The sequence below is a fragment of the Leptosomus discolor genome, chromosome 9 (assembly GCF_034619465.1).
Source record: "Leptosomus discolor isolate bLepDis1 chromosome 9, bLepDis1.hap2, whole genome shotgun sequence".
NCBI classification, from domain to species: Eukaryota; Metazoa; Chordata; class Aves; order Leptosomiformes; family Leptosomidae; genus Leptosomus; species Leptosomus discolor.
The window spans coordinates 28,818,127-28,834,098 of record NC_141399.1 but is presented as its reverse complement, the minus strand read 5'-3'; the positions used below and the strand labels follow the sequence as shown (position 1 = coordinate 28,834,098).

Sequence of the window (15,972 nt, the reverse complement as noted above, 5' to 3'; positions counted from 1 at the left end):
AAGGGGACATAATCTCATTCATTGTATACCTGAAGAGAAAGTACAAAACTAAGTTTCTGCTGTTAGCCTAGTTATGTTCTCAACATCCCTGTATAAAGAGTTTTTGAATTTGTTGGGACAGGAAGAAGAGTTGTTGAGCAAATGGGTTAGTGGTTGTTTTTTTTTGCTTTAATTACCGTATCAGCTTTACAAAGATTATTCCTCATTATATTAGTTTCACTCTGTTTTTTGAACGGGCATTTCTGAGATTTAAATGAGTTTTCAAAGCAAGTCTTGATGTTATTTCTATTGAAATTAGCTGACTGAGCAGCATCTGAGAGCTGATGTAAACATTCCTAGACAAATACTTAATTGTCTTTGAATTGTCTAGGGAGTCTACTATTAAAGAGATTATAGAAGTCAGTTTATGTAAAGCATAATGTAACTGTTACTTCATAAGAGGGTATTGGAAATATTTACAAAGAAAACCGTAAGTGCAAGGTAACAGCTTAATTTGTCTAAAAAATAGTGAGAGCTTCAAAGAATGGTATATGTTGTAGCTGACTTGTAAGTGTTCTTTTACTTGTTCAGCATTTGCACCCTTCCTGTCAAGTAGCCCATTGCTCTGATAGTCTTTGCTCTGAAGCCGAACAGACTCCCAGAGAAACACTGGGATACTTCCTAGGATGTTTTCAGTCTTGCTTCTAGTATTGGTTTTATATATTTATAGCTATACGATAGACTAGGGCTGCTCCCAGGTTCACATCTAAATGAGCCATAACATAGTTAATGAAAGTGCCACAGAAGTGTTTTTGGAGTAGTGAGTGCTATGGAACACGCTGTTTTTGCAAAAGTAGCAGCAGTGTACAAAATGGTGAACAATGAGGAACTTATCCAAGTAAACTGGAAAATCACAGTGTAATGGGGAATGGGATGTTATACTGTGATTAAAGCAAGCATCCTGAAACACTGAAAATTAATGTCTTGGCTGTACCTTTCATATAAATAACCTGCACGTATAATGTCTGTACCGTTTATATATAACCTGCGTAAGAAAACTTTATTCCTGCTATAATTCTGTGCTTTACATTTTTGTAATGACTGGCAAATTGTCAAATATTGACATCTCGATATTTGGAAGTCTGTCTTGTCGCAAGAACTTGGTTAACTGCAGATGGAGCAAGATGGTCTCAGATTTGTGGGAGTGTGGGATCTAAGCTGGGGCCAGCTCTGCCAGCCAGCAGAAATTCACCTTTTCTAACGTGGGGGTGTGATGGTTCTGTTTTCCGAGCTGGACAAATCTCTGTGCCGTTATTCCTGAACTTCTGTGCATGGGAGCCATGCAGGGGATTTTGGGGGAGTGTAAGCTCTTTTAAACTTAGACCCTTTGAAACACCATGTTAAGTGCTTCAATGTCTTAAGTCATCGAAAAAAAAAAAAAAAAGAAAGTTGGGTAACTAAATGTTTTGTGGTACTGGGCTGGAGGACTCTGGAGAAATTTTCTGTGGATGTTATTTCTCCTGAGTTGTTCTCCAGGGTTCTCATGCTTGAAATCATTTTGCTCTGTGTCCAGTTTTGTAGTAGTGGATGGTCAATTAAGTTTTTACCAGGGCTTGGGAAGTGGTTGCTTCAAAATTTCAAAGTCAACTGCTTTCCCAAGAAAGTACTTTGGCTTCTGCATTTGGTTTTTCAGGCTGTGCATGACCTTTCTATTTTGAAAAGCTTTTTAGTGTTTTCTGGAACTTCTACTTACGTTTTGTAATGAGCAATTACAGTAAATAATGTGAATGAGCAGCTTTGCTCAGTAGTCAAAGCCCAAGTAAAATAGGATTTATTTAAAATTCTTGACTTCTTATGAAGTTACTTAGCTGTTTAATCAGTTACAGCTTTTAGCTTTTTCTGTGTGAGTATCTTTACTAGTTACTGGATTCACTGTACAGCCAGTCTTATCTTTTTGTCTGATTTCCATTCCTCCCATCCACTTCAGTGGGATTTTCAGAAGTAGCAGTTCCTTCTCTTTGCTAATGAGCTCCTGATTGACTGACTTCCATAGAGAACCATTTCCGTGCCTCTCATAAATACCATAGCATAAATCAAACTGTTTTTTTTAAAAATCAACACTGCAGTAACTTAGATACTTAAGTGTTTAAATAGTATTACTTTTAATACTGTCCAATTTTGAGTATTTAAGTGGAAGTACTGCATTTCATTCTTTCGAAGGATTATTTTTTGACTCAGGACTTAAGTATCTCTAGAGTATGTATTTTTATGACTTAAATCTTTGCAATATAATTTAGCTTGGTACATTGTTATCTTGGAGCACAGTAAAATTGGTAATAGTACTTTTGCCGAGGAAAGTAACCTTTAAGAAAATATTTAATATGGTACCCTGATTTGAGGTAAGTAGTGTAATTTGTTAGCGAGCCAAACAAAGTGCACAATTTCATAAGCATAATGGGGTGCAATCATAGTATGGAGAAAAACCCCCACCTTGAGTGCAGTATGACCCAGTGGATTAATTAAAGCAGTGTAAGATAAATTTCCCAGGAATTAAGGGGCAACTGAAAACTGACGATGTCATATTCATCAGTCATTAACAATGTGTAATGTGTCAATATATTCCTCAAATGTAAGCATTCCAGGAATATATTCCGTTGCATAGATTTATGGTGTAACATAATTGTGATAATACATCACCTGGATGCATGCTGGGCACTTGATAACTGGCACGCATTCTGCAGTGGGTCTAAATGCTTCTTTGCAACCTGAACACCATGTACCAATGGTATATATCTGTACCTTTCTTGCTTTGATCTTTTAAATTCAAGCATGCCTTTTCTGTATCCAATAATATCTTTCTGTTTGCCTACTTTGATATGGAGAAAGTGCTGTATCTTTGTAGTTTGATGCCAGTAAATGTATTCTGAAGTAGTTTTTAAATACAATAACTGTATAGCAAGAGTTAAAGTTTGTTGTATACTGCAAGTCAGCTGTTTAAGGGGTGATTTTTCCATTGCTTTATTTTTATTATACAACTTGATAGAAATTTTAGAAGTAAGAATGTCCTGTTTCATTTACGTAATTTAAGGTATGCTGTTTCTTATGCAATTAATTCATGTAAATTAAAAATCCTAAAAGGAAATGTACAGAAATTAGTTTGATACTGACTCTTAAAAACAGTCAAAAAAAAAAGGAAAAAAATATGGGTTTTAATCATCAGAGTGTGTTTTATAGGTCATTGCTAGCTGATGTGATTATATTTTGATATGAACAATGTGGTCTGTTCTGTAATACAAAAAATATTTCCATGTATATATTCCACGGATATTTTTGTAATAGAACTCCTGACAGTCTGCCACACATTCATCTTATAGGCCCTGAGTAGAGGATTAGTGTTCCTGGAGATGAAGAATAAGATTTGCAACCTTTGACTGTATGAAGGCGTTTCAGGATGTGTGAATGAAGACTTTAGATGACTGCAGATCTTAACTCTAGGGCAAGTTAGATCAGTTTTTAGTGAATTAAAAAATCATCTCCTATTCCCGTACTCATTAGACTTTTGAATTGTCTAGTATTAAGGGACAATGATCAGATTGAATTATACAGTATTAAAATCTTATTATCTGTCATGACCAGAAGGTCATTTAAAGGTTTTTGAACTCTTAGGCTTCAATCAGGTCATAGTCCTCAATCTTTATAATCTTTTTAAAAATAACCATGAGATTCAAAAGCTTAAATTTTTTTGGCATTACAAATATAATGAGAATCACAAAATTGTGGAAATTGTTAACATTGTGTAGGACTGACATGCATAGAGACTAGAAAGCATGTGTAAATGAAGCTTGGGTTAGAATAAGGATTGAACGCAATAAAGCTGCAATTCTCGGCAAGAAGCATTTGAAAATTGACTTGCTTTGCGTATGTACCATAGAGCTTGCTGAAATGAGTTAGCTGGGTTCACTGGAGACCTGTCTTAAGTTATGTCCCATCCTTGCCGTCTTTCTTCCTCCCTCTGCCTCGGATCCCAAGTGACCTCAGGAATTTAGGAGCTAAAGATTTAAGGAAGGTAGATGCAGCAACAGTGTTAAACGGGATAGTTAGCACGATATAGTTGCTCAAGTATTGAATTAAATTAGGGTATGATCCATACTGCTAAAGCATTTAATGTGCTGGGTATTTCTGGGGGAAATCCTCCTAGGTTCATTATTTTTTAAAAAAATCATGTATCTGTCTATATATATCTCTAAAATAAAATCACTACCTTTGTCTTATTTTTGACATGTATTTAATCTCAAACATATTCTGCAAGAGTGCCACCTTGATTTACTGAAGGTACAATTTTGTTTGTTTCTAAGGAATGTATTCATGGACTTCAGCACTGTAAATAACTCGTCTGAAATATGTGGCATTGGAGAGGTAGCTGTGCCGTTCACTTTGGCTGCATTATGACAAGACAATTTTAATAATGTTAGAAAACGTCCAATGGCGAGACCTAACTTTTGCATTATGCTCTGTAACCTTGGGCTGATCATCTCTCCCTTAACTGTGTTTTCCCCATGTCTTTCTTACAAAGATGTTTGCAGAGCTTTTCAAAGATGAAGAGCTGTATGATTATTATGTATCATCATTGTATAATGTATTTGACATAATTAATATATGCCATCTGCTTGTTACTTGTCTCATTTCTTTCTTCAAAATAAGGAATAAATTGGGTCTTCCCTTGCAGTCATGAATATATACATTGCGTTGAATATTTATTTGCTCATGTGTAAATCACCTTGAGCGTTGAGAAATGATGAAATATTGCTCATTCTATAGTATTCATTAAATACTACATTATCATTTAGACACCAAATTAAGAAAGTGTTTTGATTCCTCTTTCTGTTTACTTAATAGGTTTCATTGGAAAACTGTGTCGAGGTTGGGCGAATTGCAAACACATACAATCTCACAGAAGTAGATAAATATGTAAATAATTTCATCCTGAAGAACTTTCCTGCACTATTAAGTACTGGTGAATTTGTGAAACTCCCTTTTGAACGTCTTGCCTTTGTGCTTTCAAGTAATAGCCTTAAGCACTGCACTGAACTTGAGCTCTTCAAGGCAGCTTGTCGCTGGCTACGGTATGAGGAGCCTCGGATGGAGTGTGCTGCAAAGCTAATGAAGAACATCAGGTTTCCACTGATGACACCCCAGGATCTTATTAACTATGTTCAAACAGTGGACTTCATGAGAACTGACAATACCTGTGTAAACTTGCTTTTGGAAGCCAGCAATTACCAAATGATGCCATACATGCAGCCGGTTATGCAGTCAGAGAGGACTGCCATTCGGTCGGACAGTACTCACTTGGTGACATTGGGGGGAGTGCTGAGGCAGCAGCTGGTTGTTAGCAAGGAGTTACGGATGTATGACGAAAAGGCCCACGAATGGAAATCCTTAGCTCCAATGGATGCGCCAAGGTACCAGCATGGCATTGCCGTGATTGGAAACTTTCTTTACGTAGTTGGGGGCCAGAGCAATTACGACACGAAGGGAAAGACGGCGGTTGACACGGTCTTTAGGTTTGATCCTCGCTACAACAAGTGGATGCAAGTTGCATCTTTAAATGAGAAGCGCACCTTCTTCCACCTAAGTGCCCTCAAAGGACATTTGTACGCAGTCGGTGGTCGAAATGCAGCGGGTGAGCTAGGTGAGTGCTTCTCCTGAAGCATGGCTTCTTGCCTTGCTTTTTAGGCCTTGAAGTACGGTGCTGCCGTGTGAATGGGTGGAGAGGAAACAAGTTCAAGTTGCTGACATGCAGCTTCTTTCTGGAAATACTGCAAATGCATAGAGAAGTTTGGATAGTATTTGCAGTTAATTAAAGGGCTTCCACAAAAAAATTCCAAAGACATGTGTCTTGTGTATTGGTGCGTAATATCCAATGTCTTCACCTTTATCATCAAACATGAAGTAAACATGTGTGTCTGCCTGTATAAGTGCATGTGTGCATATGTATATAAACACAGCCATATTAAAAAAAAAAAAATCATTACTTAAGCCGAGAAACCAAACACACTCTTTGCTCTTAAGGGATACTTTCGAGCCGAAACTTGCTGTTGAATGAAGGTTGCGTTTTAAAACATGCAAATTTTCTGGAATAGTAATTTTTAAATGCTAGGAATTGTGGGTTTTTTAAAGGTAGGCTAATGACTGGGTGATTTGTTTCACTCACAGATCAGTGAGATCCAGATGTCCTGACATTCTGGACTTTTTAATTGCTGAAAATGTTGTATTTTGCCTGTGATCTGTACGATTAACTTATTTATGTGAATGACTGTGCTGCTGCATCCTTTTTTTTTCCCCCTTGCAAATGATGATTCATTCTACTTGACCAAAAAAAAAAAAATAATCAATTTCAAGGAAATAAGATGGTTGAAAACAAAGAGTAAATACATGGTAACTTTTAATTTTACGGAAGTCTGTGGAGGATGGCCTGTATTAATCCACTGCATTTTCCAAAGCCATAGTGGTTAGCATTTGCAGTCAAGTCTGGGAGCGTGCGCTCAAATATAAATTTGTATGTGCTTTAAAATTGAAATGTTACAGTGATTATGCTTGGAATTTTAATATAATATTATATCTAAATCAGATGTAACATTTTTTTACTTTGTTTGCTGCTTTCAGCCCAATATTTAACTGATACTTGGCAGTATCCCTTGCTACTAAGATTTGCTTTTCAGAAGTGCACTGATATCTTTTAAGTGTAGTGAGCGACATGCTTAATTGAAACAATGCAAAACCTAATTTGTGCTACTGTATCTGTGATTTTTTTTTTTAATTTATGCATCTCAGTCATTCACATATACACTTTGTTTCATGATCATATTGCAAACTTTCTTGGGAAACATATAGTACATTGCTTCCACTACACAAAACTGGGCTGGTTTTGCTAGATGTTTAAAATTCATGCTAATATTTGAGGAAATGAGATGTTTAAGTGTCACCTGTTTCCAGACAACATGGGAAACTGTTTTCAATAATTTGTTTTGACTAATCAGCCATTTTCTGATGCAGATCCGTTTTTCAGAGGTTTTTTACATGTCCCTCTACCTATCTGAAAATACGTTCTAAAAGCAAGCTTGATACCCTGCGAAAGACCAAATGTACAAACTAATGTGTATTGATCTTTGAGTATCAGAAAACCTGATCTTCATTGAGCTGTTTTCTAATGGTATGAATTAATAGCAGATAATCGGGTTGCTGTCCTTGTGTATGGTACCATCTAAACAGAGCAGGGTTATTAGAATGCTGGTGAAAAAGTTGCAGGTCTAACAAACTCAATATGAAATAATACTAACACTAAGCCAGTGCAGCCTGTGTGTACAGCACGCTTTAAGGGCAGTGTTTTTCTTAAATTAGATCACTATCGTTCTGATGACCTCAACTCTCCTGCAGCTTTAATTAAAATACAGAATCTATCACCTGTCTAAAATTCTCTGTAAAGATATCGTTAAAATGCTGCGATGATTTCCACACAGACCTGAAAGATGTCATTAGGTCATTCGGCAGGAAGAGCACTCTATAAATGCTAAATATTGTAGCTGTCTGATGCTTTGATTTGGAGCCTTAGGGTTTTTTTCTTGTTAATTGTGAGGCAAGTCACTTTTTATTTTCATGTTTATTTCATAAACCTTGGCAGCCGAAAGATGAAATCCAGCTTAAATGCCCCATTCTCAGATAAGAGAAACTTTCAAGCTTTTCATAGGAGAGAAGGTCAAATGTGTGTTGGACAGGTATTAAAGAAATTGCCCTTCAGTTCAAACTAATTTCAATCTGTTGTTAGAGAGGAAGAATTCCCAAAACCTAAATTCAGCTTTCTGGAAGATCAGTTCTTATGGGAAAGGGCCAAAGTATTAAAGTTACTAAAATGAATTTCTTTTTTTTTTTTTTGTCCTAACATTCACTGGAATAAAAATGATGCTTTTTTAAGGCCCTTTGTGATGGCTTCTCAAATCAGATGTTTAAACTTCAGAGAACTTTGTAAATACCACTTTCTACCTCAGTAGTATGGGTGTGAGCAGTAATGAACAGCTACTCTTTTAACGGTGGACGCTACTGAGAAAAGTTTGATTCATTGGTAAGGATGAGTGAATTTGCATGTATGTGATACCTATACATATTTGAAATGTACTGAATTACAAAATTCAGATTTTTCAACCCTGTGACGACTTAGGGCTGTGCAGAAGCATGCACCACTCCTAGGATTGTGCATAATGGGGATTGGTTCTTCTTAGATGTCAAATCAGACACCTGCCAAAGATATTCCCAGAAGGCAGGGAAAGCAGCACTCCAGCATGAGCAGACCAACCTGGAGAAGGCAGGTGTGCAAAAGGCAAGACTTTTTGGAAAAAGAGACAAAGGGAAGACCAGGTGTGATTCACAGAGATACTCATGCAGTACAGCTCATCAGCATTTTCCAGCTGTGCTCTTGCGCAGAGCACTGGATACTGGTTTCTCAGACAAGCAGATTTTTGTAGCTTTCTTTTTGAAAGAGTTGTGGTGCCTGATGATGGTGGCAGAAGCTGTGCCTTTTAATTATTAGAAAACTTGTACAGTTAGGTACTTTGCAGATACTTCAGGCTCTGCCTTTGATAGGCTTGAGTGGGGTTTGAGATTTTTGTATATGGGCTTTTCCTAAGCGCTCTGGGGAATGTTGGGTTGTGACTAAACCACGGATTCATTGATATCTTTGATATCATGCTGCAGTCAAGATAGAAAAACGAGACTCCTGCCCAGCAAGTGGGATGGCATTTATTTTCCAGGTGTACCCTATGACGCTTAACCCTTAACTCAGACAACTTTGTTTATGAAAACTTCTCTTGTGGGTTTATATAATATGTATATTTTAAATGTTGTTGGTTAAGAAGAAAAATACGCATCATTACCCAGTTGGGCTGTTTGCTGTCTGTGTAGTACTGTGAATATTAAACCAAAGTGTGAACTGAAGGACCTCTTGCATAGGAGCTTATTTTGAAATGGCTCCTTGCTATGCTAGGGACAGAATTACTCAGGGCTCTGTCTAATTTAACTAAGTCAACTTTGAGTTCTATAGAAGGAATCTCTAGTATAGAAATAGTATAACAAAATGAAGACCCTGGGTTTTGGGACATCACACACAGTTGCTAAGTGCTGCTGTAATAAACCTCAGGACACATTAGAAGCCACTGACAGAGAAGTGGTAAATATCTGTATACTCCTCAAATAGCATCACAGATGGCTCTATAAAATGAGTGCAGACTGAGCATCCCTTGGGACTGGCAAAGCTTTGTGTCTTTTTGAGATTGTCTAATTCTATTAAAATGAGGCTTGTCTTCCCTGGATTATGGTAATGAACAGATCAGAAGTTCCACTGTTAAACATAAATAAAGCCTGTTTTGAATCATTCATGCTGTTGGGAGAATGAATCTATTTGTCTCATGGCATACAGAATATATACTTAGGTTCAGTAAAGTAGCAGTTCTTTTGAGTGTTTTGTGAACAATGCTCTTGCTGGAGGTGATGTGTGGAACATCCTGATGCCTCTTTTAAATTAATGGCTGAAATTTTGTGTATTTTTTTCCTTTTCAGTGCAGAGGGAGATACTTTTAAGAGAGAGAAGTGGAATGACCTTGCAAGGAAACAGGGAAACAACCATGCAGTGCAACCAAACAGAACAGTAGGGTTTTTTCAGTTGGGAAATAAAGAGCTTTGTTTTAGAGCATAGTAGATTTGAGATTTGAGTTGGAATGATTTGTCTGAAATACTGTGAAATAATACTTTAGTCCTACTGGTGATGTTGAGAGAATTTTGAAGTGACATCAGAAGGTGAGGAATCTTGGACTCAACAGCATCCTTTCTCAGAAAACTGATGTCTTTACAATGTGATGATAGTGATGGCAGTAATGTGTACCAATTTCTGTGTATCTTGTCTTCTCTTGCTACAGTGATCTTTTGGCTGTGGTTTCTCTCTTAAATACAGTCTATAGTGCAGTGAGATAAACAGTTGTCCAGCGCTGAATGTCATGTTAATCTGGTTGCTGCTGCCTTTGCCATTGCTTTCCACATACTCTGCTCTTCCTGTCCTTGTAGTGTGTTAGAAATTTAAGTTCCTCACCTCAGCACAGAGTAGAAGTGCTGTGGGAAAGAGGATGCCTTTGTTTTTTATGGAAGCAAGTAGGATGATGATTTTGGTGCAGCATAGCAGTGAACAGCAGGTTGGAAGGGTCTGCTGTCAGGGTAGAACTGGGACAGCTATAATTACTTGCATGTCAAATCTGGTTTTCTCTCTTCTTGAAATTTCTGTGCATCTTTGTTTTCTTCTGATTGCTAAATGGAGCGGAGTAGAAAGGAGCTTTCCTTTTTAGAAAAGAATATTGGAATGGATTAATACATATGTACAAGAAAGAGCATGGGTTTTTTTGGGGATCGGGCAAATACTGCATGTGGCGTCAAGACAGCATTACACAGAAATAAAACTCAGGGATTTCATTTCAGGTGTAATTTGTGGAATCAACGATTTATGCCTATGCTTTTATTTGGGCTAAGAGGCTGTCTCCAGCATTTACTGACTTTATGGCTATGTAAGTCCTTGATGGATATACAAAGTCTGCAGGATATCAAATGGGAAAAATACCAAAATTTAAGATGATATTTAATTTGGGGGGGAGGGGGGGAATCAAGCCTGACTTAAAAAATTTTCATTGTAGAAGAATGCTTGAATGCCTTTTTGTACCTTTCCTTGTGCAGACTGCTGTCTGCCTGTACATGTGTGTAATGTGAAAGGCAGCTCGGGGCTCATTTCAAACAGCTGAGGGTAGGAAATGTGGTAACAAGAAGGCTAGATTGAAGGGAAAGTGTTTAGTGAAGGACTGATCTCTTAGAGTAAACTGGAGACTTGCCCATGTTGGTCAGATTTTTAGAATCACAAATTTGACATGTGTAGACACACTTGACTTTAGTTACTTTGCATCAGTTTTTATTTCTTTCCATCTTACAACACCCCAGGATGGCTGGCATAACTGGGAGTCCGTGTGTAACGCGTGATTACAAACCCAGAAGCATTTCAGGCTTTCATTACTATTTTTAAACAGTTTCAAGAATATGAAATTAGTAATTTCATGCCTGCAAATCAATGTATATAATTTGTTTTGAAAGAAACAGGAATTTTGCCTTATATTGTGCACTTAATGTTCTGGACCAGCACTCTTCTGTATTTCTTAAATCTAAATTTCAGCTCCTGGGTGGGGAAAAGCTAAAGAAAATCCAGTTACTGTAATAACTTAGCAATTCTTATGTGCAATATAGATTTTATTTATTTATTATTTTTAACCTTAGATGATGCTGAACTGGTTATCAAATAGTATTTCTGACATTGGAACTGGAAGCTTCTATTTTGAGTGTGTCTACTTGAGGTGCAAATTGTACGGAATTACAAAATATCATCCTATTTTGCAGCAATACGGAGGTTGTGCATTTTACAGCAGCTAAAAGATAATTCAGAAGGTCACTGCAATGTGCTCTTTGCTGGTTTTTTCCATGACTAGGGATTTTTCGGTGGTAGTCTGAGACCATAGTTATGCCATACTCTTCCCAAATGCGCCAGAGGAAATTTTTTTTTAAAAAAGACAGGTTTGGGCTTAGGGTGAGGTAGCTTACAGTCACTGTGTATGAGTGCTACTGATTGATGTACTTTCCTGGCCTGGCCAATACTGCAAATTCTGCAGACTTATACTAACTAGTTTCTGCCTTTAAAATGGCAAGTTTCTCAGCTTCTAATTTTTTTTTCTGGTCTTTTTCAGTTATGTGTAATCCTGGATAGTAAGTCACCATCACTGATTCCATAGAGCTGGCTCAGATTTTCTACCCTTGATTGAATAAAAAGCTTGTGCTAGAGCAAGTAAAATGCCACTTTCAAAGACAGATTCAATTTTGTACACATAGTTCATAAACATCTTTCTTCAGAGGTTAAACATTGTATAACAAGCATTAGGATGTGATTCTTAATTTTAATTATTTAAAATAAGATTTAATTTGTCTTTAAGATAACACAATTGATAATTGCTTCATGCTTCATAAGGTCACTATATTACAGGGCTTTTTCACAAACTCTTGCCCCTCTGGTCGTGTTGTACTATTCAATCTGCCAATCTCTACAGTTTGCTCAGATTCATTATTAAATCTGTTTACTATTTCTGTTCTCTGTGGTTATTGCATAGCCCTTTTTGCTGCAGCCCCAGATCCCTTCCATCCCACTTTGAAGGGAGGATTCCTTCTCGGAAATGCATTCTGCAAGGACACCTGGACTCTGGGTTTCTTTTTAACTTAGTACTAACCTCTGCGACTTCTGATTTGCTAAACCCTTTGATCGTTTTAACATTCCAGTTCACAAAGAACACGGCACAAGTGGAGCTGTGTATCAACACAGGCACTGCTTCTCTCATTCGAGATTCAGTGATGTTTCATCTTCTATTTTTTTAAAGCTTGGCTTTTTTTAAACTGTTTGAATTAGTGACTTGGATATACTGTGCTGTATGTTGCTGTGCAAGTATTTAATAAATCATTGAAAGACAATAGAAGATTACTCAACAGTTGCTGCCCTGTTTTGAGGGCATAGGACGGTTCCAATGCAAAATATCAAGAAGAAAATCTAGCCTGATTTTCTGAATGGGTGGGACGTTGCTGAAGACGTGGGTCTGTTCTGCTTGCCAGATGTGTTGATTCCCTTTGAGACAGGTTTTAGGTTTATTCCCCATCACTCTACAGGAGACACTGAAGGGAGTTGTACAAGAGGAAAGGGTAGAAAAGCTGAATTCGCCCAGCTTCATTGCCATTTTCTCTGATGTCCCCCATCTGTATCTCTGGCAGGGTTCAAGAGCTGGGACAGGTTGTGTGTCAAGCAGGAATGGGAATGAGACAAGTGGAAGGCAAGAATGCAGGAGGTTTTTTTCTTCCTTTTTGTTACTCTGGCACAAAGCCTGAGGTTTTTCTGTATTGGTTCCCAACATAATGCTCAGTAATTCCCTTGACACTTTCTCAGCTGAACAATGTTTCTTGTTGATACTTCCTCTCTTTATGAATACATTACTGCCACTGTGACTGTACTCAAAACCAAACTGCCATGCTAGTTTCAATATTTTTATATTCTTATTTGTTTTAAACAGCCACTGTGGAATGTTACAATCCCAGAATGAATGAATGGAGCTATGTCGCAAAAATGAATGAACCCCACTATGGTCATGCTGGAACTGTGTATGGGGGATTAATGTATATTTCAGGTAAATAATTCCTATGATCATATCCTCTCTATGAAACAATTACTTATCTAACTTTTCCTATTTCAGTGGGAGACAATAAAAGTTGTCTCTGCTTCTAGTAGGTTTGCCATGGTATAAGCAGTTATGCAATCTCATATGAAGCCAGTCAAAGAGCATATATAATGCAGTCTGAGAAAATTATTTTAGGTAATACTGTATATTTACATAGTAAATGACAGCTCTGAATTCCAAAACAGTTATTCACTTTAACTGTGTTTTTCTGTGGCAACACCACGTTATATACATTTATATAGCAATAACCATTAAACACATCCTTTTTGATACATTTTGGAAAGCATTGGAAACTTTAAAGAACATCTGCCTTCATTGACCTAATGGAAAGGGATAAGTTTTCATGTTAATCACAGTATATGAACGATGTCTGTACTCTCATTTATAATATGCTCAGTCCTATATGTCACTGAGGTTATAGTTTCATTTAATTTTTTTTTCCATACGAGGGGCAATAGATTTTCTGGAAATCTGGTATCTGTTCAATTTTTAGAGAAGATTCAATCTGTCAGTGATCTCTATAGAGGTGACAGACCTGTGCATGTTCTCCTACTGTGATTTTTAGGGATGGCCTCTTAAGAAGTAAGCTGAAATTCAGGACAGGGCAAGGTGACTTAGCTGTGAAGAACTGCTGGGGAGATGCACTGGAGCAGATTGACCCTCAGGGTGTTTTGAAGTGAAGGGCCTTGTGCCAGTAGACTAGGAGGGATTTGTTTTAAAATTTACTATAAGGTACAGCTTCTTATTTTTCTATACCAAGTCCATTAAGCTAGCTTCTAATCATTGTGCTGCTATTTGTACTTTTTTGCCCATTTTGCTTGTCTTACTGCAGGTGGCACAGCATATGCTCCCTCCTGGGTTTTTTCATGTGGATGCTATGTGTTTCCCACAGATTTTTCTTTTTGTTCTGTCCTCTCGGATATCCTCATGAGTCTAGGCACTTTTGGAGTTGAAAATGTGAAGATTGGTTCCTTTGTCAGTAAAGCCTCTTCTGTCTGGCAGGCTCCCAAGCATTGCGGCTGCTATGGCTGTCATCGAGTGTCAGGGCTGGACAATCCTCCTGTTTTGTCTGTATTTATTTCTTACTGTCCAACTGAAGAATTAAGTACTTTCTTGCATACCTCCTGTAAACACTATGCCATCTCTGTCCACTAGTAATCCAAGCATGGTAATTCAGTGTTGAATAGTTAGCCCAGCAGGAGGTTGTTCAGTAGCAGTGTGTTCTCTGCATATTTTTAGGACCTCAAATATAGTTGCATTATGGTCTTAAACCATAGCTAATAAGCCTACAGTGTCTGAAATTGGTGTGACTGCTTTCTGACCTGCCTGGCGACCTTGCGGAAAGGTGGGATGTTTCACCCGCTGATGGGAAATCGTCCTGTGATTTCCCCTGAAGCCTCTCCAACTGCTTTTGCAGGGAACCATGGAGAAGGTAAATATAGAGAGAGAACCATAGGCATCTATTAACAGAAGAATATTTGAAATCTGTGTCCCCTCTCTCTTTAGTTCAAGTTGATGAAAAAAGTTTTCTGAAGAAAATTCTATGTGATAATATAAAATGCAATAGTGTAGTATCAAAATTTGAAGGAGAAATGGATTCCCGTTTTCTTGATTTTGAGAAACAAAGCTATAAAGCTGAACAAACATAAGTGAAGAAATAATTTTGCCAAAGTGAAGCATAGGTAACCATTTTTGGTTCTTTTAGTCTGCCCGTATCATCTTGTGTAATGAAGTACTGTATGAGACGTGGCTTCTTTCCATATTCAGATTTAAATGAACAAGGCACATGAAAAGTATAATTTGAAATGGACTACATATGTGATAGTGGTTTAAGCTGAAGTGAAGAAGTTTTAAAGATGGAATTAATTCACAAAAATGTGGTTTTCTTGCTATTTAATGCTTATTAGGATGAGCACTACTCTTAACGTGTGTTTTATTTCTCTAGGTGGAATTACTCACGATACTTTCCAAAAGGAACTTATGTGTTTTGACCCTGACACAGACAAATGGACTCAGAAAGCTCCGATGACAACAGTCAGAGGTCTGCATTGCATGTGTACTGTAGGAGACAAGCTATATGTTATTGGTGGAAATCACTTTAGAGGAACGAGTGATTATGATGATGTCCTAAGCTGTGAATATTACTCACCAACTCTAGACCAGTGGACTCCAATTGCTGCCATGTTACGTGGGCAAAGTGATGTTGGGGTTGCTGTCTTTGAAAATAAAATCTATGTTGTTGGAGGATATTCTTGGAATAATCGGTGTATGGTGGAAATAGTTCAGAAATATGATCCAGAAAAAGATGAGTGGCATAAAGTATTTGACCTTCCAGAATCACTTGGTGGCATTCGAGCCTGCACTCTTACTGTTTTCCCACCGGAGGACAATACAGGGTCACCATCTAGAGAATCTCCTCTTTCAGCACCTTAGAAACATCCCTTGACTTATGATGTTGTAGTAACACCTTTGCACTGCATCATGGAGTCTATTATTTTTCTTCAGTAGTTTCTATTAGGCTTAGCCTACAGCATTTCGTACAATTACTGGAAAAAGAAACCCCACAACTTTGACATTATTTGTGCTGTTTGTTGGCCTAGAATGTTTGTCAAGTGGTTAACAAAAACAGATGTACTCACCCGAGCCA

The 15,972-nt window shown here is 37.5% G+C and overlaps 1 protein-coding gene across 3 annotated transcripts in view; it reads left to right on the top strand.

Annotated features, from left to right (window-relative positions):
• KLHL13 (kelch like family member 13) overlaps positions 1-15,758 on the top strand; it is a 36,345-nt gene extending 20,587 nt beyond the window's left edge. For 2 of the 3 annotated variants that reach the window (XM_009949074.2, XM_009949073.2), the window contains exons 5-7: positions 4,876-5,671; positions 13,161-13,274; positions 15,271-15,758. In XM_009949074.2, coding sequence (XP_009947376.1) covers positions 4,876-5,671; positions 13,161-13,274; positions 15,271-15,758 — 1,398 coding nt within the window. The remainder of the gene's footprint in view (positions 1-4,875; positions 5,672-13,160; positions 13,275-15,270) is intronic. The other variant, XM_086470002.1, reaches the window with a different exon arrangement.
• The last annotated feature ends 214 nt before the right edge of the window (positions 15,759-15,972 follow it).